Genomic DNA, 27,940 nt, shown 5'->3' with positions numbered 1-27,940 from the left:
AAAATACAAAAATTAGCCGGGTGTGGTGGCGCATGCCTGTAATCCCTGTAATCCCAGCAACTCGGGAGGCTGAGGCAGGAGGATCGCTTGAACCCAGGAGGCGGAGATTGCGGTGAGCCGAGATTGCGCCACTGCACTCCAGCCCGGGCAACAAGAGCGAAACGCCGTCTCAAGAAAAACAAAACTAAACTACAACACTGTTAAGGGCAGTTAAAAACCAGCCCATATTCCCAGGCTGTTTTTGTTTGTTTGTTTGTTTTGTTTTGTTTTTTCTTCGCGGTTGAAAAAAAAACTAAATTCTCATTCACCGCACACGCCACTCCTCACTAACCACGAGAAACCCCATCCAACACCATCCACCGGGTCCCTGCCTTGCCCTCCTAATCCCGCCAGCGGGGTGTCTTCTCCCTGCCGCCCGCTAGAGGGCGCGTACAGAGGAGGTCAAAGCTTTTGGCTCGCTAGCTCAGCCCCAACGCCTGCATGAACTTCCGGCTACACGCCATTCCGCTTCCCGGGGAACGCTTGGGCTGTAGTACGGGTTCCCTATGGGACTCTGAAGCCTGAGGATATCCGGCGCGCAACGTTTGTTCAGCGCGGAGTTAAGCGCCCCGGCCGTAACTTAGGGGAAGTGGACCAGGCTTGCCGCTGCCCAGGGCGGTCCTTTCGTTTCCACCGGAGTGGAGGGGAGAGTGCTGCCATGGCAGCCCCTGCACAGCCCAAGAAGATCGTGGCCCCTACGGTGTCCCAGATTAACGCGGAGTTCGTGACCCAGGTGAGCTCGGGCGAGTCTGGTGTATGTGTAAGTGGGTAAGGACGTCGTGGCCCCGAGGCCTGGTGGTGGGTGTTTTTTTTTTTTTCCAGGACTAGGAGCACGGAGGAGGCATTCGTTTGTTATTTCATTCACACAAGTCTTTCTTGCTGAGTATCAGCTCCGTGCCGGCAGCTACGCTAGGTGCTGGGCATACCGTGGTGGATGGGTTGCCCTGGCCTGAGGGGTTCATGGCCTAAGAAAGACACATAGGCCGGGCGCGGTGGCTCAAGCCTGTAATCCCGGCACTTTGGGAGGCCGAGACGGGCGGATCACGAGGTCAGGAGATGGAGACCATCCTGGCTAACGCGGTGAAACCACGTTTCTACTAAAAAATACAAAAAACCTAGCCGGGCGAGGTGGCGGCGCCTGTAGTCCCAGCTACTCGGGAGGCTGAGGCAGGAGAATGGCGTGAACCCGGAAGGCAGAGCTTGCAGTGAGCTGAGATCCGGCCACTGCACTCCAGCCTGGGCGACAGAGCGAGACTCCGTCTCAAAACAAACAAACAAACAAAAAAACCCACAAACACACATACAAAGAAAACTACTCTATGAGTTTTGCTGTATTGGAGTTTGTCTCAGGAGCAGTTGATTCAGAGAGGAGGGAACACCCCAATCTATCTGAGACTGTCAAGCAGCCTTCGCAGCAGTGATGCTGGACTGCCTCTTCAAGTAGGAGTAGGCTTTTTCCTGGTCCGTAGAGTGTCCTGAGTTCTTGAGCAGCTATGGGAAACTGACAAGACACCTCCAAATAGACCCATTTAAGAAGAGAGTGATTCTGTAGTTGGAGAGCGTTCATTTAGAATCTGTTTACTATCTTGCATTGTGAGCCACAGTTGGCTTTGGATAGGGAAACACAGTCCTGTGGTTGTCAGCATCATTCCTCATGCTTACTCTTTATTTGCGAATTGCGTAAGAGTGTAAGTAGTTCAGTGTAGAAGTTATCATGCCCACCTGCTTCTTTATTCTTTATTCCTTGTCTCAACAGATTTGTCAGGGCAGAAGCCTAGGGAGAAATTTTGAATCCTCCCTTAATCCCTACATTTCTACATTCTGAGTATCTTTGGAATCTATCTGGTGTTCTACATCTCTGTCACCCTAAGCCTGGTTGCCATTGTTTTTTGCCTGGACCAAGGTATCCTAATCTGTTATATTGTTCTTCTTGCTCTCCTCTAGCCCATTCTTCATGTTGCTTTCCGAGTGATTTTATACAAATGCAGATCTCATCATATCACTTGCCTTCTTAAAATCTCTCCCTTCCTTTCCTTCCTTTTCTTCTTTCAAGATAGGGTCTCACTATGTTGCCCAGGCTCAAGTGATCCTTCCACCTCAGCCTCCCTTGTAGCTGGGACTACAGGGAACTACACTAAGGCTGACTGTCCTTAAAATCTTCAACCGGGCACGGTGGCTCATGCCTGTAATACCAGCACTTTGGGAGGCCGAGGCAGGTGGATCACCTGCGGTCAGAGTTTGAGACCAGCCTGACCAACATGGAGAAACCCTGTCTCTGCTTAAAAATACAGAATTATCCAGGCGTGGTGGCGCATGCCTGTAATCCCAGCTTCTCAGGAGACTGAGGCTGGAGAATTGCTTGAACCTGGAAGGCGGAGGTTGCAATGAACCAAGATCCTCCCCAGAATAACTGGGGGTGAGGTGAAGATTTTCTATTGAGTTGGAGAGTGATTGGTAATTTGGGAAGGTGTTATTTATTTATTTTTGAGATGGAGTCTTGCTCTGTTGCCCAGGCTGGAGTGCAGTGGCTTGGTGTTGGCTCACTGCAATCTCCGCCTCCCAGGTTCAAGCGGTTCTCCTGCCTCAGCCTCCCGAGTAGCTGAGATTATAGGTACACAACCACTACGCCCGGCTAATTTTTGTATTTTTAGTAGAGATGGGGGTTTTACCATATTGGCAAGGCTGGTCTTGAACTCCTGACCTCAGGTGATCCACCCTCCTCGGCCTCCCAGAGTGCTGAGATTACAGGCGTGAGCCACCACACCTGGCCGGAAGGTGTCATTTAAGTAGGAAGTTACTGTAATATTTTTAGAGGCTATTCCTCAGGGCCAGTGTCCTAACTGCTTGGGAGGCTCTTTAAGTGTGTTGTCTGTGCAGCTTATCGCTGAGCTATGAAAGCAAAGAAAACAGGTCCCATCTCTTAAGTATTCCAATTAAGTGAGAAGGAAAGTTGGATGAGCAATCAAATATTTATAATGTAGAAAGGTAAGATTATAAAGAGTTACATACAAAATGAAGATGAAAAAGCAATTGTCGCCATCAGGTAGTGTTGAGGACAGCCTCACAGAAGTAACATTTCAGATTTTGCTTCATTTGTCCATCCATTTATCCATCAGACTTTGTGAGTGCCTCTGATATGCCAGATACTGCAGTCACCTTTTTATAAATATATTGAGTCTTTGTGCTTGCCAGTTTTCTATTTTTAAAGAGATTATAATTGGGTTTTAAAATAAAACCCTATGAGTAAGACTGTGCTGTATCTTTAAATATGTAGAGAGAGTTATATATTTGTTTAGATTTCACGGTTTACAGGTAAAGCCTAATCTGCTGAAATACGCCAACTCTTTTTTTTTTTTTTTTTTTTTTTTTGAGACGGAGTCTCGCTCTATCACCCAGGCTGGAGTGCAGTGGTGCGATCTCAGCTCACTGCAAGCTCCGCCTCCCGGGTTTACGCCATTCTCCTGCCTCAGCCTCCCGAGTAGCTGGGACTACAGGTGCCGCCGCCTCGCCCGGCTAGTTTTTTGTATTTTTTAGTAGAGACGGGGTTTCACCGCGTTAGCCAGGATGGTCTCGATCTCCTGACCTCGTGATCCGCCCGTCTCGGCTTCCCAAAGTGCTGGGATTACAGGCTTGAGCCACTGCGCCCGGCCTGCCAACTCTTTTTTTTTTTTAAATTTAAGTTTTTTTTTTTTGAGACAGAATCTCGCTCTCTCGCCTGCCCAGGCTGGAGTGCAATGGTGCAATCTTGGCTCACTGCAACCTCCACCTCTTGCTTTCAAGTGATTCTTCTGCCTCAGCCTCCTGAGTAGCTGGGATTACAGGTGTGTGCCACCAGGCCCAGCTAATTTTTGAATTTTTAGTAGAGACAGGGTTTCACTATGTTGGACAGGCTGGTCTTGAACTCCAGACCTCGTGATCCACCTGCCTCAACCTCCCAAAGTGTTGGGATTACAGGCGTGAGCCATTGCGCACGGCTAATATGCCAACCCTTATATTCTCTGTAATAACCAGCTGATAGACTACAATTTTTTTTTTTAAGATTTTGTTATGGGTGTGAAAGGCTCATTATTTTAGAAAGTATTCATGAAGATTTTGAATATCATTTGTAATATTTGCTCAACTATTAACGAACTGTAATCTTGGGCAGGTCACTTATTTTTTCTAGACCAGGGTTTCCTTATTGGTAGGCTGAAGATGTTTGGCTCTGTGGTTATTAACTGAGCTGTATTGTTTCCCTAGGGGTGGTTGGAGAGGATTTTTTTTGTTTGTTTAAATCACAATGGCATGTTGTAGTGCAAAGCACTGCTGGCATTCAGTGGTTTGGGGTCAAGGATGCCAGCTGGCCTGCATGCCTGTATAGTCCCTTCAGATTTACTCTGTCCCCCAGTGCCCAGTAGGGCCTTGTTAAGAAACAGCTTATCACTAAATGATCTGTCTTCCAGCTCTACAATGGCATGAGTTTGTGACTTACTGTTTATACTATTTACTTTTGCAGTTAGCATGTAAATACTGGGCTCCCCACATCAAGAAGAAATCACCTTTTGATATAAAGGTAAGTATTTTGGGTTTGCAACATAATTCTTAAGTTACACCCCTTTTAAAGGGTTATTTCAACAAAAGCTTTCCATAATTTTTTAAAAATTAAAAACAACCTAAGAATCTACAAAAAATGCAATTTTTTGCTTATCAAACTTAGCAATTATTTATATTAGGAAATTTGGAAGACATAGAAACTACACATAAGAAAATAATCACTACCCAGAGATAACCTCTCTTACCATTTTGTTGTATTTTCTTTAAACCTTAAAAAAAAAAGTGTATGTGTATAATTTACTTAACTGTTTTTCTGTTTATAGATTCTTAGATTGTTTTTAATTTATCATTATTATAAATGATCATGTAATATCTTTGTAAACATACAGAAATTTTGGTACAAGTTTTTGATAGTTCATTTAGGATTAAATCTGTTGTGTTATCTTGTTTTTAGAGTGGTGAATGAGGTAAAGGTCTATAATAAAGATGGAAGAAGCAGGAGTTGTATAGTGTAATAACTAAAGTCCAGTAATATTCAATAAGGGAATTGAACTTATGCAATTGAATAAGTCCAGCTGAAGCAATTTAGAACAAATAATACGACAAATTCCCAAATATAGGGTTAATTCTCATTCAAATAGGTTCTTAAAGAGAGGTCTAAGACCAGGTGTGGTGGCTTATGCCTGTAATCCTAGTGCTTTGGCAGGCTAACGAGGGAAGATCACCTGAAGCCAGGAGTTTGAGACTAGACTGGACAGTAGTGAGATCTTGCCTCTACAAAAAAATTTTAAAAATTAGCCGGGCGCGGTGGCTCAAGCCTGTAATCCCAGCACTTTGGGAGGCCGAGACGGGCGGATCACGAGGTCAGGAGATCGAGACCATCCTAGCTAACTCGGTGAAACCCCGTCTCTACCAAAAAATACAAAAAACTAGCCGGGCGAGGTGGCGGGCGCCTGTAGTCCCAGCTACTCGGGAGGCTGAGGCAGGAGAATGGCGTAAACCCGGGAGGCGGAGCTTGCAGTGAGCTGAGATCTGGCCACTGCACTCCAGCCTGGGCGACAAAGCAAGACTCCGTCTCAAAAAAAAAAAAATTGACTTGGTGAGGTGACTCATACATTTAGTCTCAGTTGCTGGAAGCTGAAGTGGAAGGATGACTCACTGAGCCCAGGAGTTTGAGGCTGCAGTGAACCGTAATCAGGCCACTGCACTCCAGCCTGGAAAACAGAATGAGACCCTGTCTCTTAAAGAGAGTGAGGTCTTTAAATGAAACAGATGTTGACATATTGTATACCATTCAACAAGTAATGAAGACTCTTAAGCTCTGCCATTATAAATTTAATGGTGATGCTTTAGGCACTGTTGGTAAAACTGAAATTTTTACCCAAAATTTCTTTATTTGAACTTAAATTCTTATGAATATATGTTTTGCCAGTAATCTTTTTTTTTTTTTTTTTGAGACGGAGTCTTGCTCTTTTCAGCCAGTCTGGAGTGCAGTGGCACGATCCTAGCTCACTGCAGCCTCTGGCTCCTGGGTTCAAGCGATTCTTCTGCCTCAGCCTTCTGAGTGGCTGGGATTACAGATGCACGCCACCGCGCCTTGCTAATTTTTGTATTTTTAGTAGAGATAGGTTTTCGCCATGTTGGCCAGGCTGGTCTCAAACTCCTGACCTCAGGTGATCCGCCCGCCTTTGCCTCCCAAAGTGGTGGGATTACAGGCTTGAGCCACCACGCCTGGCCAACCAGTAATCTTTATTTTATTATTTAATTTGAAATTTGATGAAAACAATAACAGAATTTCATCTAGATTAAACAAGACTTGTTTTCCTCATCACCTCCTTCCCTTTAGCACTTACAAATACTTATTTCACAAATATACTTGGAGCAGTTAAAAGATGTTGTAGTCTAGGCACCATGGCTCATGCCTGTAATCCCAGCGCTTTGGGAGGCTGAGGCGGCAGATCACTTGAGCTCAGGAGTTCAAGACCAACCTGGGCAACATGGTGAAACCCTATTTCTACCAAAAATACAAAAAATTAGCTGGTTATGGCGGTGTATGCCTGTGGTCCCACTTCTTAGGAGGCTGAGGTGGGAGGATACTTGAGCCTGGAAGACAGAGGTTGCAATGAGCTGTAATTGCACTGCTACACTCCAACCTGCGTGGCAGAGTGAGACCCCATCTCAAAAAAAAAAAAAAAAAGACATCATAGTTACCATACAATAATATTATATTGCCGGGCGCGGTGGCTCAAGCCTGTAATCCCAGCACTTTGGGAGGCCGAGACGGGCGGATCACGAGGTCAGGAGATCGAGACCATCTTGGCTAACACGGTGAAACCCCGTCTCTACTAAAACTACAAAAAAACTAGCCAGGCGAGGTGGCGGGCGCCTGTAGTCCCAGCTACTCGGGAGGCTGAGGCCGGAGAATGGCATGAACCCGGGAGGCGGAGCTTGCAGTGAGCTGAGATCCGGCCACTGCACTCCAGCCTGGGCGACAGAGCGAGACTCCGTCTCAAAAAAAAAAAAAGAAAAAAAATAACATTATATTATACCATGTTAAAGCACTTCATAATTTTACGGTAGTATTTTTTTTACTGTTATTTATGCTAGCACTGCTACTGCTGCTATTGATAACTGTTACTGAAGGCTCACTGTGTGCCAGTATTTGTACTAATTGTTTATATACCCTGTCTTATTTTATTTGCAATAACCCTGTGTGATAGTTTGTATTAGTAGATCTGTTTTGTGGGTAAGGAAACTGAGCCTTAGAGAGGTCAGACACTTGCCCAAGAGTTCTAGCCGTCAGTAGTGAAGGCAGATGCATTGAACCAGGCTTCCAATTCCAGAATCTGAGTTCTTTTTTTTTTTTTTTTTTTTTTTTGAGATGTGCAATTCCAGAGTCTGAATTCTTTTTTTTTTTATTTTTTATTTTATTTTGAGACGGAGTTTCGCCCTGTCACCAGGCTGGTTGGAGAGCAGTGGTGCGATCTTGGTTCACTGCAACCTCTGCCTTCCGGGTTCAAGTTGATTCTTCTGCCTCAGCCTCCCAAGTAGTTGTGACTGCAGGCGTGCGCCACCACGCCCAGCTAATATTTGCATTTTTAGTAGAGACAGGGTTTCACCATGTTGGCCAGGATGGTCTTGATCTCTTGACCTGATCCTCCCTCTTTGGCCTCCTAAGTGCTGGGATTACAGACATGAGCCACCGTGCCTGGCCAGAGTTTGAATTCTTAGGTAGTACACCATTCTGCCCATCTTCACTCAAATGAATGGAAATTCTGAACCTTTATCATATTCCTTTGGATAATGAGATGTAACAGTTAGAATTTGTGTCTGTTATGTCTTCACACTTTTAACTTATTTTCTCTGTGGGTTTTGAAGGCACACAGTTATGACTCTTAAATGGAGTTTGATAACATTTATATACTTTAAAAATATCCTGATCTTGTGAATTTTTATTTTCCCTAAAAATGTTTATAAGCACATCATTTTAATGAATCTAGGGCTCTGTTTTATTATTTATTTTTTCTACTTTGCTTTCTGTTAATTTCACATCTTGAGAAATATAATGGGATTATTTTTAAAATCTCTTGTTATTTCAATAGCAGTAATATTTGATGGCTTTCCTAAACCAACTTATTTTATATAATCTCACTCATTAAAAACTATCAATTTAGAGTTGAAAAAAGTTGTTGAGATACTACATTTTTATATTTTTGATAACAGGTTATTGAAGATATATATGAAAAAGAGATTGTCAAATCAAGGTAGGAATGAGTTTAAATTTTATACAATGTGATTGGGGTGGACCAAGTTGGATCTTGGCTGAATTTCTATGTGGTCATAACTCGAACCTTTTTTTCTGTTTCAAATTGGTCATCAAATTGACTAGAAAAACTTTAGGTGCTGAAGAGTCATAAATTATTTTTTGCCTTCTAACTTTTGGCTCAGATTAGAGGTATCAAATCCCATAGCGTTTATTTGGATTTAGATGGAATTTGAGAAAAAGTAAACATGAAGATTTTATTTCAGTTCAACTAGTATTAATTTTCTTATTTCTGATTCACTTTTTAAAAATATTCTTAAAAAGTTATGAAAGTAAGACAACATTAAATGTACAATAATGTAGCATATATATGTAATGTATAAAATGTAGAATAATAAAAACAAGTGATAAAAATTATTTTTGAGCAATATGCTGTAAGGGGTGAGTTTCAATAAATCATCTTTTCTGCCCCCCAATCCCTGGTTCATGTATATGATTCATATACATCTGTTCTATTCCCCACCCCTTCATGTTTTTTCAAACACAAAAGGGTTTGTACTCTACATGCCATTTTTTCATTATGCTTCTTTTAAAAAATTTAACAATGTGTCTTAGGCATCTTTTTATATATGCACCTGCAGACATGTATGCCCAGTGAGTATTTTAAAAGGATATTTGACTAAATGGGTCAAAGACCATCTTCAGGATTTTGTCCTTTATTTGGAAAACAGTAGGAATTAAGAAGAGTTGTAAGTACAGTGGTATTTGAAAAAGATATATATATATATATATTTATTTTTTTTTTTTAACTTTTTTTGAGACAGAGTTTCACCATGTTGGCCAGGCTGGTGTCAAACTCCTGGCCCCAAGTGATCCACCCGCCTCAGCCTCCCAAAGTGCTGTGCTGGGATTACAGGCATTAGCCACTGCACCCAGCAAGAATTTGGATTTGGAGGGAGCAAGAGTCAGGGAATTAGTTAGGTGAGCATTGTAGTAGTCAGCTTCAAGATGTCATAGATTTGACTTGCGTGGAAAGTTGGGAGAGGAATTGTCCATTTGAGAAAGATGGAAGTGGAAAGACTTGATGTTTGGATGTGGCAGATGTGGGAAAAGGAGAAATCTAAGAAGATCCTAAAATTTTTTGCTTAAGTTGCTGAGTGATTAGTGATGCTATTACTGACTTTTGCCACGTTGTTGGGGATAGGATTGGGTGTAGATCATTATTTCACTTTTGAATATCTGGAATTCTAGCTACGTAAGAGCCATGAAGATGGAGATATGGAATAAGCAGTTGGGTATCCAGGTGTATAGCTCAAAAGAGATTGGGTTGGCTGGGCATGGTGGCTCATGCGTGTAATCCCAGCACCTTGGGAGGTCGAGGTGGGTGGATTGCTCGAGCCCAGTAAGTAGTTCAGGACCAGTTTGAGCAACATGGCAAAACCCTGTGTCTAGAAAAAATACAAAAAATTAACTGGACATGGTGGCGTATGGCTGTAGCTCAGTTACTCAAGAGGATGAAGTGGGAGGATCACCTGAGCCCAGGAGGTTAAGGGTGCGGTGAGCCACAGTCGTACCACTGCACTCCAGCCTGGGTGACAGAGTGAGACCCTGTCCCAAGACAAACAACAAAAAGAGACTGAGTTGAGCCTACTTTGTATTAGCCACCATTTCAATGCTAACAATACAACAGAAAAGAGGGGAGATAGAGTCCCTGCTCTCCTGGAGTTTACATTCTAGTGGGTCACACAGACAGACATATATATCTATATATCTATATATAATGTAATGTCAGGAGATAGTAAGTGCTATGAATTAAAGTGTGGTTAGAGGATAATGACAAGGGCTGGTATTTCAGAATAATTAGTCAAATTCTTGCTGAAGGTAGGACTTGAGCAGATTTGTAACATATGGCCTGTTGGTCTGAAGGTGAGTATGAATGAAATTTCTTGAGAAAACTTAAAGACGAGTGGGTGGATTTATTCTAGTATCATTTTTTTCTTCTATATTAAGGTTATATAATTTGAAAATTATTTTGAATCTTCAGAATAGGTTTTCACTCCAGTGGAAAGTGATTGTTTATTTTTTCATTTAAACCCTCGCTATTAATATTTCTTCTTCAGAGGTGATTTTTTATAACAACTAAAAGCTGCTAATGATTTTTAAGCCGTATACATTTGGCTACTTTTTGTGTGTGTATGTGTGACAGGGTTGCTCTCTTTCACCCAGATTTGAGTGCAATGGTGTGATCTCAGCTCATTGCAACCTCTGCCTCCTGGGCTCAAGCGATCCCCCAACCTTAGCCTCCTGAGTAGCTGGGACCACAGGTGCAAACCACCATGCCCAGCTAATTCTTTTTGTATTTTTGGTAGAAACAGGGTTTCGCCATGTTGCCCAGGCTGGTCTCACTCCTGAGCTCAAGCAGTCTGCTCGCCTTGACCTCCCAAAGTGCTGGGATTATAGGAATTAGCCACCACACCCAGCCCCTATGTTATTCTTAGTTCTGAAAGAAGTAGCTATCTTTGGCATGGCTAAGATTTATTGTGGCACTTTTAACAGTCATTTTCTTATCTTGTACATGTTTATTATTATTATTTTTTTAATGTTTTTTTGAGACGGAGTTTCGATCTTGTTGCCTAGGCTGGTTTGCAATGGCGCAATCTCGGCTCACTGCAACCTCCGCCTCCTAGGTTCAAGTGATTCTCCTGCTTCAGCCTCTCGAGTAGCAGGGATTACAGGCATGCTCCACCACACCCGGCTAATTTTATATTTTTATTAGAGATGGGGTTTCTCCACGTTCGTCAGGCCGGTCTTGAACTCCCGACCTCAGGTGATCCGCCTGCCTCAACCTCCCAGGCGTGAGCTCCGGTACCCGGCCCACGTTTTTTATTTCTAAGTGTACTTCTGTAATACATAAACTGTAGTATGTATTTAAAAATTTAACATGGTAAAACCCTGTCTCTACTAAAAATATAAAAATCAGCTGGGTGTGGTGGCATGCACCTGTAATCCTAGCCACTCGGGAGGCTGAGGCAGAAGAATTTCTTGAACCCGGGAGGCGGAGGTTGCGGTGAGCGGAAATTGTGCCATTGCACTGCAGCCTGGGTGACAGAGCGAGACTGTCTCAAAAAAAAAAAAAAAAATTTAAGTGACCAATTGTTTAGGCTAGGTCCTGAGGAAATTATTTTGCTGCGCTGTGTGCTCATGGCATTTTCAGTATTGGGGGAATGGCTTGATGTAACAGCCATGTTACTGTATGGTACATTACACAATTGATTCATTTTTGCTGTTCTTGCCATTATCAGATTTGGCAGGCTTATCTTAATGAATTCTTAATCCAAGTTTGGTTTTTAAAATATTTTTAAAATAATAGTTAAGTGCTTACTATGTGCCAAATTCTACTCTAAGCACCTTGCATTCTGCTGTAAGCATCTGGCTCGTTTATTCCCACAACAACCCTATAACAATATTATTATCCTCATTTTATGGATGAGGAAACTGAAGTAGATAGGTTAAATAACTTGCCCAAGATGCTTCCCAGTAGAGGCACACCAGGTATTGAATCCTGGTTCCCTGGTTCTTTTTTTTTTTTTTCCGCTCTGTTCTTTTATTTTATTGAGATGGAGTTTCACCCTTGTTGCCCAGGCTGGAGTACAGTGACGCAATCTCGACTCACTGCAATCTCTGCCTCCTGGCTTCAAGCAATTCTCCTGGCTCAGACTCCTGAGTAGCTGGGATTACAGGCATGTGCCACCGTGCCCTGCTAATTTTTTGTATTTTAGTAGAGACCTGGTTTCACCATGTTGGCCAGGCTAGTCTCAAACTCCTGACCTCAGGTGATCCGCCCACCTCAGCCTCCCAAAGTGCTGGGATTATAGGTGTGAGCCACCATGCCTGGCCTTGAATACTCTGTTCTTAAATAAGAGTCCTTTGCCTTCTAGAAACCTCTTAACTAGTACACCTTGGTATGATGCGTAATCCTGTTATGAATCAACTAAGTGGTTTTTATGCTTTCAAAAAGGGTGATTTACAGAGTAATCTACTTTTGCCAAAGTGTTTATTTTTATTTGAAATGTATGGACTCTTTTATTATGAAATGTAACACAGAAAAGAGTGTAAAACAAATGTGTAGGCTTACGAATTACAGTAATAATTCATAACCACCACCTAGGCTGAAAAACTCCACGAACATTGTCGTGTTGCAGAAGCTCTCTGCTTGTTCCTTTTCTTTATCATTATAATATGTAAGTATGCAAACAAGAACACTATAATTTTGGTTCTTTTTCAACTTTAAATAAATAAATAGAATCACACACTATGTATTCTTTTGTGGCTAGCTTCTTTTTTTTTTTTGAGATGGAGTTTCGCTCTTGCCGCCCAGGCTGGAGCACAGTGGCGTGATCTCTGCTCACTGCAACCTCCGCCTCCCGGCCTCAAACAATTCTCCTGCCTCAGCCTCCTGAGTAGTTGGGATTACAGGTGCCTGCCACCACACCCGGCTCATTTTTTGTATTTTTAGTAGAGATGGGGTTTCGCCATATTGGTCAGGCTAGTCTCGAACTCCTGACCTCAGGTAATCTGCATGCTCGGCCTCCCAAAGTGCTGGGATTACAGACATGAGCCACTGTGCCTCGTGTGGCTGGCTTCTTTTGTTCACTGTTATTATTTACTGTTTTAATCATCTACTTAATAGATCTAGAAGTAGCTAGCTCAGAAGTTAATAATGTCAAGGCCTGTGTCAGTCTTGTCAAAAGGTTTTATTGATTTTTTCCGTATGATTGTGGTGGGGATGCCACAGCTGCAGACCTCATGTTTCACACAGTCATGTCCCAGAAGAGGAAGTTGTTGGGGTAGGTGGGAATGTAGTAGAAAAGAACTCTCATTTGTGTGGCCCCTTCTCTTTTTTCTTATCATTTTTAATGATACAGTAATAGACCCAGTTTGTCATACATAAATTATTCAGCTTTGGAAGGATTTAATGAAATGCACGTTAAGTCCTTGGCACAGTGTCAGGCATAATGCATGCTCTCAGTAAATACTGGTAACTTAAAAAAAAACCGTCCAGAAATCCTTCAAATTATTTATATTTGTGGTTATTGTTTGTAACTTTTCATACTTATTTTTATTTATTTATTTATGTTTTTGAGATAGAGTCTCACTCTGTCACCCAGGCTGCAGTGCAGTGGCATGATCTCAGCCCACTGCAACCTCCGCCTGCTGGGTTCAAGCAATTCTCCTGCCTCAGCCTCCTGTGTAGCTAGAACTATAGGCACATGCTGCCACACCTGGCTAATTTTTTGTATTTTAGTAGAGATGGTGTTCCACCGTGTTGCCCATGCTGGTCTGGAACCCCTGAGCTCAGGTAATCCACCCTCCTTGGCCTCAAAGTGTTAGGATTGCAGGCATTAGCCACCGTGCCCAGCCTTCCATACTTACCTTTAAAATTCTTCAGATGTCGTGTCTAGTTCCTGGACCTGTTTCTATGTAAGTACGCTTTCAGTTAAGCTGTTCACTTTATCTGTCTCAGAGAGTTCACTGGCAAAAGTATAAAACTCCAAATTTAATGAATACCACTGAGATTGCTAGAAGAGGAATTGAATGTTTTTCAGACTGCTTTTGCTTTATTTTGACACATCAAGACTTATTTTTCAAGGCCAGGCATGGTGGCTTGTGCCTGTAATCCCAGCACTTCGGGAGGCCGAGGTGGGAGGATTACTTGAGCTCAGGAGTTTGAAACCAGTCTGGGCAACATAGTGAGACCTCATTTCTACTAAAAATCAAAAAAATTAGCTGGACGTGGTAGCACGTGCCTGTAGTCCCAGCTGTTTGAGAGGCTGAGGTGGGAGGATCGCTTGAGCCTGGGAGATTGAGACTACAGTGAGCTGTGTTTGTGCCACTGTACTCTAGCCTGGGCAATAGAGCAAGCTCTGCCTCCAAAAAAAAAAAAGACTTATTTTTCACTTCTGTAGTTATAAAGGAAAGTTGGCTGCTCTACCATTTTTATACATGAGGAAACTGAATTGCAGAATGTTTAAAAGAGGTCAGGTGTGGTAGCTCACGCCTGTAATCCTAGCATTTTTGGAGACTGAGGTGGGTGGATCACCTGAGCTCAGGAGTTCGAGACCAGCCTGGACAACATGGGGAACCCCCTATCTCTACTACAAATACAAAACATTTGCCAGGTGTAGTGGCACGTGACTGTAATCCCAGCTACTCGGGAGTCTGAGGCACAAGAACTGCTTGAGCCTGGGAGGCGGAGGTTGCAGTGTACCGAGATCGCACCACTGCACTCCAGGGTGGGTGATAGAGCAAGACTCTGTCTCAATAAAAAAGAAAAAAATAGAAAAAGAATGTTTAAAAGACATTGTCAAAGTAACACTGAGTCATTACTAGAACACTGGTATTCTATCTCATGAGCCAGGATTTTCTGTTTTTTATCATGAGGTCCTGTTTGTGACTGAAGAAATTAAATGTAGAGTTTTGTGTATAGTGGGCAGTGAGTGAATTCTGTTGTCTAACATACAGTTAATTCAAGTGAAATGTCTACAGTTGGAGATCTAGAGTGTGTCACTCAAGATGGCCTATCCACTTAGCATCTTGGCTGGCTGTAGAAGCCAGTACTTAGGTAGTGTTCTGTCTTAGTGCTTTTGCATAGTAAAAACCTTCATTTCATTCTCACTAAAGTTTTGTGACATTGTATGCTCAGTGAAACTATGTAAGAGATCAGAAATCAGTGGAATAGGATTTTGACAGGATAATGGTTTCCTGGGGCATTATAAATTTATAGTACATGGACACTTAATTTTCAAAGCTGGAAACTATTATTTAGTGACAGTGTTCTGATCTATTTCCAATATTATGAAATGATAAAACTAAATTAGCGGCCGTTTGTATCTGCTTCGGGACAACATAGGTATATTTTGGACAAACATGACTATATCATTGTTTATTCATATACAACAAAGTAATTCTATTTAAAAAAGACAGTATATTAAAGACAAATATCTGATATTTTTTCCACAATATTTTAGTATTTTAAGCTCACTGTCAACACTAAGAAGCAAGTGAAACATCTGATTTTCACATTTGCAGTAAAGATATGTGTCCTGTGTGCTTTTAGGAAGGCATGACTCTTTAGCAAAATGTTTCCTTTTGAGTATTAAATGAAAACATGTTGGTCAGTGCTTAAGAAGTTGAACTGACGTAGGAAATTGTGATCTGATATTATGAATTTTGATAGGTGAGTTGATATGAAAACACAACATCCCTAAATGCATTTGGGTTAATAATTCTGAAATGTTTGTATTTTCTATTTTAAACATTTTATTTTTATGTTTTCAGGTTTGCTATTAGAAAGATAATGCTCTTGGAATTTAGGTAAGTCATAAGGCATTCCGTTGATGAAAAAGATAACAATGTGATTTCAGTTTTAGCTAAATTTTCTGTGTATTTCTGTGAGTGACTAAGAAAATCTAAATCTGTGAAGATATATATTTCTGTGATTGGCTTATTTTGGAATATGTGTGTAATAGCCTTTGTTTTCAAAGATGATGGCCCATTGTCAGAATAACTTGTATTTTGATTTTTTTCTTACTTGTTAAGGTAGCATGTGGTGAATAATTTCTGAACTCAAACTTGGTTTCTCTAGTGATCAGTGGAAATAGAGTGTGTTCTATAGCTGCTTTTTTTCCCTGCCAAGCTAAAATGTTATCATCAAGGTAGCGTTGTTCCAGTCTAGCTACTGGTAATATAACTATTTCAGACAAAAGATAATGTATGATTTTTAGATTGCAAAAGTAGATTAGATTATGTTACAACCAGATCTAGCCAGTATGCTGAAAGTAAAAGCCAGGATTGTTGATGATAGCTACATTTACCATTTCTCAAACAGAACACCTGTTTTGTGCTCACCAGTGTTAAGCATTTTACTTTACATACAGAGTACTCACAACAATCCTGTGAAGTAGGTACTATCCTCAGCATTTACTGGAAACAGAAGCTGAGATCAGAGAGGTGAAATGCTTTGCTCTAAGTAATTGGCAGAGCTGGGATACCAATGTCTGATGCCAAAGCTCATGGTTTTCCACTTCTCTGCACTTCCTTGACATCTGGTTTACATCAGAGGTCAGGACCTCTGTGTCAATAATTGTTACTCCTGCATCCACAGATTTGATCCTCACAAAAAAATGACATGAAGGAGATGGTCTTATCATTTTTATAGAGGGAAACTGAAATTTATTATGAATTAACTAGTAAGTTGAGTGCCACCTGTATCCTAAGGACTGCATTATTATTAAATGATCTTATTTAATCCTCACAACACCACCAATAAGATCTTCCTTATTTTATAGGGGAGGAAACTGAGGCTAGAAACTGGACCCATCTGGCCCTGAGATAAATATGCTCTTTGCATCATATCGTGCCTCCTTTCAACAAGACAGATTAAAATCAAGAGGCTACCAATATGCAATTAGGATTAACCAGAACTCTAGAGTCCAGAAACCAAGAGAATTGCAGGAATTGAAGGAGAAAGCAACAAAACAGATTGAAAGCATCAATGACAGTGAAACTTTTTTTCTTTTTTTAAGACAGAGTCTTGCTCTGTCGCCAGGCTGGAGTGCAGTGGTGCGATCTCGGCTCACTGCAACCTTCACTTCCTGGGTAGAAGCGATTCTCCTGCCTCAGCCTCCCGAGTAGCTGGGATTACAGGTGTGCACCACCACACCTGGCTAATTTTTGTATTTTTAGTAGAGATGGGGTTTCACCATGTTGGCCAGGATGATCTCGATTTCTTGACCTCGTGATCGCCCACCTCGGCTTTCCAAAGTGCTGGGATTATAGGCGTGAGCCACCGTGCCTGGCGTGCTGTTTCTTTTAGGGAAAAACAGTAAGATAGGGAAAGCTAAGTTACCCTTTTTTCTCTATGGCCATCAAAGTCCTTTGGCTTAGTTTCTTTTGCTAACGAGGCTCTGATTTCTCCCCTGTAGCAGCAGCATCAAAACTGACAGTGAAAAATTTTTAATAGCTGAAAAAGTCGGTTGTTACCTTTCAGGAACTTTTATTTAATTTTATGTGACAATATCATTTTCCCTGGGCCAACTTTCAGACATAACCAGTCTAAGGTTGTTGTGGAGAGTAATTGACGGTTTCTTGCTAAAGTGGAAAGTAAGATGGCATGGAGAAGGTAGCTGGATATAGGAAGGTGAACTGAGAAAAGGGTTTTTGTGGATGAAAATTATTAGAGGAAGGCATCAATTAGCAAAGTAAATAACATGTTAGTGCAGCTAAAGAAGGAATTAGTGAATTAGAAAATAGATCTGAGGGAATTAACTAGAAAATAGCAAAGAGAAGTAAAAATGAAAAATAGGAAAGAAAATAAGATACATGGAGGCTAGAATGAGAAGGCTTAGTAAGAGTTTCAGAATTTTTTTTTTTTTTTTTTTTTAGTTTTAGAGGTGGGGACTCACTCTGTTGCCCAGGTGTACAGTGGCACAATCATGGCTCACTGCAACCTCAACCCCCTAAGCTCAAGCAATCCTCCTACGTCAGCCTCCTGAATAGTTGGGACCACAGGTGTACACCGTCACACCTGGCTAGTGGTTTTTTTTTTTTTCTTTTTTTTTGTAGAAACAAGGTCTCACTATGTTGCCCAGGCTAGTCTCAAACTCCTGGGCTCAAGCATTCCGCCCACTTTGGCCTCCCAAAGTGCTGGGATTACAGGTGTCAGCCACCACGCCTGGCCTCATTTTGTTTTAGAACTGATATTTATCAGGTATTTTTGGGTTTTCCTTTTTTTTATTTTTTGAGACAGAGTCTCGCTCTGTTGCCAGGCTGTAGTGCAGTGATGTGATCTTAGCTTACTGCAGTCTCTGCCTCCTGGGTTCAAGTGATTCTCCTGCCTCAGCCTCCCGAGTAGCTGGGACTACAGGCACACGCCACCATGTCCAGCTAATTTTTGTATTTTTAGTAGAGACGGGGGTTCACCATGTTGGCCAAGATGGTCTGGATCTCTTGACCTCATGATCTGGCCAAGTGCAGTGGCTCATGCCTGTAATTCCAGCACTTTGGGAGACTGAGGCGGGTGGGTCACCTGAGGTCGAGAGTTCAAGACCAGCCTGACCAACATGGAGAATCCCTGTCTCTACTAAAAATACAAAAAATTAGCCAGGCATGGTGGCGCATGCCTGTAATCCCAGCTACTCAGGAGGCAGAACCAGGAGAATCACTTGAACCCGGGAGGTGAAGGTTGCAGTGAGCCTAGATCATGCTATTGTACTCCAGTCTGGGCATCAAGAGCAAAACTCCATCTCAAAAAAAAAAAAAAAGCACCTTAAGTAAGGGAATATCCAGTGGTTTGGTGGTGATAATTATGTATGTTGGCAACGTTTGATACCTTTGTATTTGAATGTGTAAGACTGTCATTCTCCAAAGCTGTGTTTTCTATACATAAATTTGTAGCTGGTAGCAGTGACCTAGACAACAGGTAAATTTGTGAAGGGTTCCAAGTTTTTTTTTTTTTTTTGTTTTTGAAGACGGGGTCTAGCTCTGTTGGCCAGGCTGGAGTGTAGTGGTGCAATCTCAGCTCACTGCATCCTCTTCTTCCCGGGTTCAAGCGATTCTCCTGCCTCAGCCCCCTGAGTAGCTGGGATTACAGGCGTGTGCCACCACACCCAGCTAATTTTTGTATTTTTAATAGAGATGGGGTTTCACCATATCACAATTCCTGACCTCAAGTGATCCATCCACCTTGGCCTCCCAAAGATTACAGGCGTGAGCTACGACACCCAGCCAAGGATTCCAAGTTATAAATAGAGATTTCCAAAATATTTTCAGAAAGTTGTAAATAATTATGCTTTTCTGGGTGAGTTATGCATTACAGTGAGTGGTGGTAACTAATGAAATATTCTGTGCTTTTTACTCTTTATAGCCAGTATCTTGAAAATTATCTCTGGATGAATTATTCTCCTGAGGTATCCAGCAAGGCCTATTTAATGTCAATTTGCTGTATGGTGAATGAGAAGTTCAGAGAAAACGTGCCTGCATGGGAGGTAACTGATTTAAATTACTTCATAGCTTTCATACTGACCCACTTAAGCCATTACAAAGTGGCAGAACTTTTACTGATAGTGGTGCTTTTAGAGCAGAATTTTACCTAGCATTAAAGCAAATACTGAGAAAAAGAATGGGTATGTGAAAGATACATTTTCTTTTGGTTTCAACACTTTCTTCAAACAATTCAATAATTTACTATGAATTGAAAATTTATGAATGTGAGTTATTTTTCTGCTTTGTGTTTGAAACGAAGAATGGTATATGTTACAACAACTTACATCAGGAGCTGGCAAAATGGAAATTACATTAATAAATACAAATAGGCTGAGTGCTGTCACTCATGCCTGTAATCCTGTACTTTGGAAGGCTGAGGTGGGAGGATTGCTTGAGGCCAGGAGTTCAAGACCAGCCTGGGCAACAAAGCAAAAACCTGTCTCTTTAAAAAAAAAAATTAGCCAGGCATGGTGGCGTGAGTCTGTAGTCCCAGCTACTTGGGAGACTGAGGCAAGAGGACTGCTTCAGCCTAGGAGTTCGAGGCTGCAATCAACTATGATTGCACCACAGCACTCCAGCTGGGTAATGGAGCGAGACCCTGTCTCTAAGAAGAGAAAAAGTGCAAGTATATAATGTTCAAATGAGATACTTCTCAGTGTCTTTTTTCACAAGAGAAAGTGTATATTTGTAGTTTTACATGAATAAAAAAAAGTCAAGACAGATGCTTATGTTATAATTTCAACGTTCTTTTTTTTTTTTTTTTTTTTTTGAAACTGAATTTCGCTCTTGTCATCCAGGCTGGAGTGCAAATGGCGTGATCTCAGCTCACTGCAACCGCTGCCTCCCAGGTTCCAGCAATTCTCCTGCCTCAGCCTCCCGAGAAGCTGGGATTACAGGTGCCCGCCACCATGCCCAGCTAATTTTTGTGTTTTTAGTTGAGGCGGGGTTTCACCATGTTGGCCAGGCTGGTGTCAAACTCCTGACCTCAGGTGATCCACCCGCCTTGTGCAGGGATTACAGCCATGAGTAACCGTGCCCTGCCTGTTCTTTTTGTCCTTGATTTGGGATCTATTTTTCCTTTTAGAAATTTCTAATGCACTGATGTTTCCTTTTTGTGCTGGTGCAACAGAAGCTTGATAAGTAGAGATCCAAAACCTTTGTTTTCTTTGCCCAGCATATAATGGTCACTTCATCAAGAGTTTCTTCTCTTCCAGTCAGACTTTTTTAAATGAAAAAAAAAAAAAAAAAAAGGAATGGATGCCTGTCATCTGTTTTGAGTAAATGGTCTCCGAAGTGAGAAGGTGATAGAGTCTTTAAGATAAAGCCATGGATACTTCTCTCAAATATTCATTAAATGACTACCATCTCAGGGCACGTTAGAGCTCAAAATATACTATAGGTTTTATGTCGATATCAAGAGAGCCTCGGGATTTCTTGAAGTTGCTTCAAGCTATTATAGAAAGGAAGAAGGAAAATTTTTTGAGCCAGGGAATAACCTGGTCAATTTGCCTGTTATAAAGATCACTTTGGTGATTAGGCCTTGAAATAGAGAAATAATAATACAGATTTAGAGAATATACAGAGATTTAGAAGGTAGAATTGATTGAATTTGATAATCAGTTGAAGTAGCATTAGGAAAGGGTGTTATTTTCAATAACCTTCCAGGCTTGGGCAAATGAATATAATAGATGATGGTACCATTTACCAAGATAGGTAATAGAGACTGAGGAATAATCTGGAGGATACAAAACTGTTGAATTGAATTTGGACATATTCAGTTTAAATTGCCTTTGGAATATCTAGATTTAAGTCATCTAGTAGACAGAGGACTCTAAGGTTTGAGAGCTCAGAAGGGAAATCTGGACTGCAGATGTATATTTGGAATCATTGGTATTTAGTGGTTGAAATAATAGGGGGAGAAGAGTGAGGCTAGAACCCTAGGAATATTGCTGTTTAGATAACAGATGAAAGAAAAAGAGCCTTCAATATGGTGAAAAGGAGTTGAGGCTTCATAACGGTCCATACGACTTGACAGCCATACAACTTCAGGAGAGCTTGTCTTAGAGAAGTGAATGAAAACAACTAGCGTAGACCACACGCTTGGAGTGCTTGTCTGCGGCAGTAACTAGAAACAGAGGTAGGTCAAAGAGGCTTGAATATATTTACATTATATATAACTTAAGAGTAAAGAGCTAATATAAAGCAGGAGGGGCTGTCCTTGAGATTAATTACAGTGTGAAAACTACAATTTTTGCTAAAGATGCAGTTTCTTTTGTTTAAATCAGAGAAATTAAAACACTTCAGATCCGTAATAAGAAAACAAAGCCTAAGCCAAATACAGGCATAATCCACAGAGGAAAAACTAAAGAAATTAAAGCCATTATTTTATTAGCTAAAAGTTTTTGCAACTCTCTCATAGTCCTGTCAGAAACCTGTATTTGACTTGCCATTAATTATAAGTAAGCACGTGATGCTTATTTTATAGATACACAAATAACTCTTTTGTAATTATTTGGTTTTTTTAATAGACTGCTAAAAAGCCTACTAGGGCTTCTTTAAAGCTTAAGTGAGCAAACCAATTCAAAATGAATTTTTATTCTTTTTCTTTTCAGATTTTTAAGAAGAAGCCAGACCACTTCCCATTCTTTTTTAAACACATCTTGAAGGCGGCATTAGCTGAAACTGATGGTGAATTTTCACTTCATGAACAGACAGTCTTACTACTTTTTCTTGATCATTGCTTCAATAGTTTGGTACTTTTACTTTATATTTTGGGGTAATTTTCAAGTTTTCTTGTTCTTTTAGGTTGAGTTTAGATGAAATTACCTCTGTAGCCAACTCTTCATCCATAATAGTGGAGAATAAGGATAATGCTTAGCTTGATTTCAGCCACTTATCAGTAAAACCATTTTATAAGATATGTTCACTTTTTAATAGATTTGAACTTGATACTTAATTTTTCCTATCTAGACTCTTAAGAAAAATGATTATAAGAACTGAAACTCCAAAGAGCACAAAAAGGAGAAGCAGCAAGGAGACTGGTTAATACGGAATTGTAGTAATGAGATCTGTGCCACAAACTGCATATACATACAGGGATGTAGTTTCATTACTTTTCATCATGCCTCATGCACAGGCTGGTTGGTCAGTAGGAGAGTTGTATTTTGAGTTAACTGATAAAGGCCATTTGTAGATGATCTTTGAAAATGTCTTGTGTGTGATACATTTTCATCCTTCATAAGATTATCTTCTAAAAAATTAAATTTTTTCAGTAATTAATATTTTGAGTTTTCCTACTGTGGTTATCTGATAAATATACATATTTATCTGGTGCCTCTGAATTGATCGTTCACTTACACCCATGCAGGAGAATGCACGGAGTTCTTTCTTATCCTGAAGACTGAGTGTTAATAGATGGATAGTTATTACCTGTTTCCATGTACTATCTCACATGGATCTTTTAAAGGCATAAAAAAAGATTTATGATGCCTGCACTGGATACCACTGTTATCTCTTTAACATTTATTAAACTAAACAGAACAAATAGAAATATAAATAGATGTGATTTCTTATCAGAAACTAAGCAGAAATAAGATTTTATTAGTATTAGTAATTTGGTGATAGTTTTAACCAACTTACCAAACTAGTTTATTATTGAAATGCTTTATCTTTTAAAATATGCAGTCAATTCTTATTTGAGGTAGTTACATTCATTTTATTTTATTTTTTTATTTTTTTATTTTTATTTTTTTGAGACGGGGTCTCGCTCTGTCGCCCAGGCTGGAGTGCAGTGGCCGGATCTCAGCTCACTGCAAGCTCCGCCTCCCGAGTTCACGCCATTCTCCTGCCTCAGCCTCCCGAGTAGCTGGGACTACAGGCGCCCGCCACCTTGCCCGGCTAGTTTTTGTATTTTTTTTAGTAGAGACGGGGTTTCACCATGTTAGCCAGGATGGTCTCGATCTCGTGACCTCGTGATCCACTGGTCTCGGCCTCCCAAAGTGCTGGGATTACAGGCTTGAGCCACCGTGCCTGGCACATTCATTTTATAAAGTAGCTATGAACACTGAATGAGCTAATGAATGCTGAACCATTACTCCTTGAGGAAATACAGGGTTAGGTTCCTGCAAGCCTTGGTCATGACATTATACAAACTATCAATACATAGCCTTATTTTATGTGTGTTTCTATTTAAAGACAGCTTATTTATTGTATATTGTTGATTCATTAACCATGAACTCAGTGCCAATAGCACTATAATTATGCCTGAACGAAGCTTAGCTAACATACGTATTATCTCTGTAAGACATACCACAGCCTTCTTGCACCCATGAACATCAGACAGCACTTCAGCCTTGGGCTTGGTGCCATTTTAAACAGTGAAATCATCAAAAAGCACAAACATGCCAAAAAAAAAAGTACTCAATGAGAATGAAGCAGAGCATCAGTTCAGTCTCACCTGAGAATGTGCGCGTCAGGCAACTCAGATTTTTGTCTGGATGACTGTGAAAGCATATGGAGTATTGATTTTGGGGTTAAAAATACATTTTTGTTAGTGTATGAATTTGCAGATACAAAATCTATAAATAATAAGGATGGAATCTTTTTTAAAGCATTGAACTTTTTAATATCAAAATATTAATTGGAAAATATTGGTGGCATGTTTTCCATCCAGGACTTAAAAAGGCAGTAATACTTCTTAATGTAAAGACTTAAGTAGAAATGCTGGTATGCTTATGAACTTGTTTCCTTCATGCCCTAAACAGGAGGTAGACTTGATACGGAGTCAAGTACAGCAGCTTATCTCCCTCCCAATGTGGATGGGCTTACAGCTGGTAAGTCTCTAATTTCAGAATCTTAGGAATGTATGTGTTATAAGTAGAGCATCTGGTTTTAGAGTCTATAGCCTTAATCTTGGATATACAAGTGGTAGGTAAATACCCCTTTTCTTAGAAAAACCACTTTGCATTAACTTACAGATAAAGTTTTTAAAGTTTTTATGTGCATTCGATGTTTAACTTAATTTTAGTGATATAAAATGAATAAGGTAGTATCTATTGAACTTGTAGAGAAAGGGGGTTAATTTAGCAAAGTATAGATGAGACTAAATGTGGACTTGAATTTTTTTCCCCTTGATTAGAGTATATATATAGCTGTAGGAGAAGATCTGGATCATACCTAATATTAATGACTTCCATTTTTCCATAAAGTCTTCATTGGGTAATATGTGCAAGCACCAAAGCCAAATTAATACATCTTAGGTAAAGTTAAAACTATCAGATTTGAGTGTAATGCTTTATTCAGAGTTTCATTTCCTGCACATAGGTGTTTCTGCTTATACTCAGATATGCAGACTCATTCATAAGTACCAGTTGATGGGCATGAAAACATAAGGCACATATAAATAATTAATACTAAGTTAAAAAGTGACAATATGCTAATGTGGACATTTCCTTATTTACTTGTGATAGCTGTTTTTTGTGCATTGTTTCAGACACATATTTTTCAAACCTCAGTGATTATGCTAAGTGTTGATGCATATATTTTTCAGACTTAGCTCTTTAAGTTTTGTAATAAAAAAATAATTATTGAGCTTACAATCTTGATTGCTCTCTTTTGTACTCATATATTAGAAAACGAGCAAATAGTTGATCTAATCCTTATCCTTGTAAACTTTGAGGTTACTGGTAATTTAATAACACATCTCTTCTTCAGGCACGATTGGAATTAGAATTAAAAAAGACCCCTAAGCTAAGAAAATTCTGGAACTTGATTAAAAAGAATGATGAAAAGATGGATCCAGAAGCAAGAGAACAGTATGTTGGCAGAGCTTCATTTCATGTTGGCTTATTATGCTGGATTGTGGACTTTAGATGATGTTGACTGGTTTGTTGTTTCCCTTTATATAGTGCTGAGCCCAAGTAAGTTATTATAATAAGTGCTTTTACCTAGACTGTCATAAGAATATTTTTCACAAAGATCTAAAGCAGAAGCTAGAACATCATGCTTTTCTTCTTTTCCTTCTTTCTGTGCTACTAAGTATATATAGTTGACCCACTGTTTTTCTCCCTGCCTATTGTCCGTGTCCCTCATGGATGATTCTCAATTTGCTCCACTATCTTTAGGCTATTAATATAACTTTTCGTTTCTTTTTCTTACTCCTTCACTTTTTTTTGGAGACTAAGTTTCACCCTTGTTGCCCAGGCTGGAGTGCAATAGTGCGACTGTGGCTCACTGCAACCTCTGTCTCCCAGGTTCAAGCGACTCTCCTGCCCCAGCCTCCAAGTAGCTGGGGGATTCTAGGCATGCGCCACCACGCCCAGCTAATTTTTTATTTATAGTAGAGATGGGGTTTCTCCATGTTGGTTAGGCTGGTCTCGAACTCCCGATCTCAGGTAATCCGCCTGCCTTGGCCTCCCAAAGTGCTGGGATTACAGGCATAAGCCACCGCGCCCAGCCTAACTCTAAACTTCTTCCAAGGCTTTCAGAAGCTTCCAGCTGTTTCTTGTGACTCTTGTAAATCACTGGAATACTCTAGTCATTGTTTCTTAAGCATTTCTTTCCTAAATCCCTTTCCTCTTCACTCCACTTAATTGAATATTAACCATATAAACACTCTTCCAGACCAACTACTTTAGATCATAGTGCTTTCATCTGAACTCCTAGAACACCTGCTCTGATTTTTTTTGAAACACCAGCTGTATATGTAATGATTGGGATGTTCTACAATCAGACTTAGCTAGATTCCCCTCTCAATTGCTGTATGACTTTGGGCAAGTTACTTCACCTCTAAGCCTCATCGTGAAATCTGGACAATATTTCCCATTTCCGAGGACTGTTATCAGTATTAAATATGATGTGAAGGCCAGGTGCAGTGTCTCACACCTGTAATCCCAGCACCTTGGGAGGCCGAGGCAGGCGGATCACAAGGTCAGGAGATGAGACCATCCTGGCTAACGTGGTGAAACCCCGTCTCTACTAAAAAAAATGCAAAAAATTAGCCGGGCATGGTGGCGGGCGCCTGTAGTCCCAGCTACTTGGGAGGCTGAGGCAGGAGAATGGTGTGAACCTGGGAGGCGGAGCTTGCACTGAGCCGAGATCATGCCACTGCACTCCATCCTGGGTGACAGAGCGAGACTCCGTCTCAAAAAAAAAAAAAAAGAAAAAGATGTGAAGTGTTTAGCATAGCTTAGATCCTGGCACCATGCGTGCTTAATTAGTGTCAGGCAGTTTTATTAATCGCATACTGGCATGTATTACTAATTGTGTTTATAATATATGACTTGTTATTACAAGTAGATTTTAGCCATTCCCCTTCTTTGTATTTCCAGCAGGACTGTTACAAGCATTTACAGCTCTACGATACTTGATACGTGTCTGTTTATTAGTGAATGTATCTTAAAGTAGTAATGAATAGAAAATTATTTTTTAAGCATTTGATCTTTAGCTGTTGTAATACTCTCTTATACTTAATACTTAAATGTTAAAGTATAATATTTTTCATCGCATTTTAACTACATTAAATGTGAGATTTTTAATGGTAAGGGCAGACTATAAATGGAATTTTGAAACTTCTTTCTCAGTCTGACTTGTAAATCACAAATGAAAATGTTTGGCTGGGCGCTGTGGCTCAGGCTGGGTGTCATGGCTCACGCCTGTAATCCCAACACTTTGGGAGGCCAAGGCGGGTGGATCACAGGGTCAGGAGTTCAAGACCAGCCTGGCCAAGATGGTGGAGCCCCATCTCTACTGAAAATACAAAAATTAGCTGGGCGTGGAAGCAGGCACCTGTAGTCCCAGCTACTTGAGTGGCTGAGGCAAGAGAATTGCTTGAACCCTGGAGGTGGAGGTTGCAGTGAGATGAAATTGTGCCACTGCACTCCAGCCTGGGCAGCAGAGCGAGGTTCCAACTCAAAAAAGAAAAAAAAGAAAACATTCACGGTGCAAGGAGGTGGTGCTTGCTTAGGTGGCTTATTAGATCAGTAATGTGACTCTCCTTTTCTTCATATAGCACTGCATTTACATAGAAAGAAGAAGCTGTATATTCAAGTTATAGTCCCAGCTTCACAGAGAAATGAACAGTTGAACAGTATAGGAAAGCCATTATCAACATTTAGAATTTACTTTTGAAATGACTATTTGTCGAAAATAATTGGTCAATGTTCTTTCTGATTTTAGGGCATATCAAGAGAGGAGATTTCTTTCACAACTCATCCAGAAGTTTATCTCTGTACTGAAGTCAGTCCCACTTTCCGGTAACTATCTTTTTTACTCAATGCATTTGGGAAATTCTCATATAACTGCCCCTGTGGTATTTACTCATCTCTAATATAAAAACTGTTCTTGGAATGATTTTAAATTGTATTGGCAAAGTGTATGTCCTCTCCTTTTTAAATATATTACCAGTGTGAGTATTGGGACTGCCTTTAAGGGTTATTTTATTTTATTTTATTTATTTATTTTTTGAGACCGAGTCTTGCTCTGTCACCTAGGCTGGAGTGCAGTGGCATGATCTTGGCTCACTGCAACCTCCCCGTCCAGGGTTCCAGCGATTCTCCTGCCTCA

At 40.6% G+C, this 27,940-nt stretch overlaps 1 protein-coding gene across 1 annotated transcript in view; it reads left to right on the top strand.

The window, feature by feature from the left end:
- Positions 1 to 516: 516 nt before the first annotated feature.
- Positions 517 to 27,940, top strand: part of AQR (aquarius intron-binding spliceosomal factor) — a 115,599-nt gene continuing 88,175 nt past the window's right edge. Inside the window, exons 1-9 of the mRNA XM_008017124.3 lie at positions 517 to 772; positions 4,535 to 4,591; positions 8,296 to 8,336; positions 15,674 to 15,709; positions 19,260 to 19,380; positions 21,991 to 22,131; positions 24,142 to 24,210; positions 25,091 to 25,191; positions 27,554 to 27,630. Of these exons, the coding sequence (XP_008015315.3) occupies positions 698 to 772; positions 4,535 to 4,591; positions 8,296 to 8,336; positions 15,674 to 15,709; positions 19,260 to 19,380; positions 21,991 to 22,131; positions 24,142 to 24,210; positions 25,091 to 25,191; positions 27,554 to 27,630 (718 nt within the window). The 5' untranslated portion in view covers positions 517 to 697. The remainder of the gene's footprint in view (positions 773 to 4,534; positions 4,592 to 8,295; positions 8,337 to 15,673; positions 15,710 to 19,259; positions 19,381 to 21,990; positions 22,132 to 24,141; positions 24,211 to 25,090; positions 25,192 to 27,553; positions 27,631 to 27,940) is intronic.

This window comes from Chlorocebus sabaeus, chromosome 26 (assembly GCF_047675955.1).
Source record: "Chlorocebus sabaeus isolate Y175 chromosome 26, mChlSab1.0.hap1, whole genome shotgun sequence".
Lineage (NCBI taxonomy): Eukaryota > Metazoa > Chordata > Mammalia > Primates > Cercopithecidae > Chlorocebus > Chlorocebus sabaeus.
This window is presented reverse-complemented; position numbering and strand designations above follow the sequence as displayed.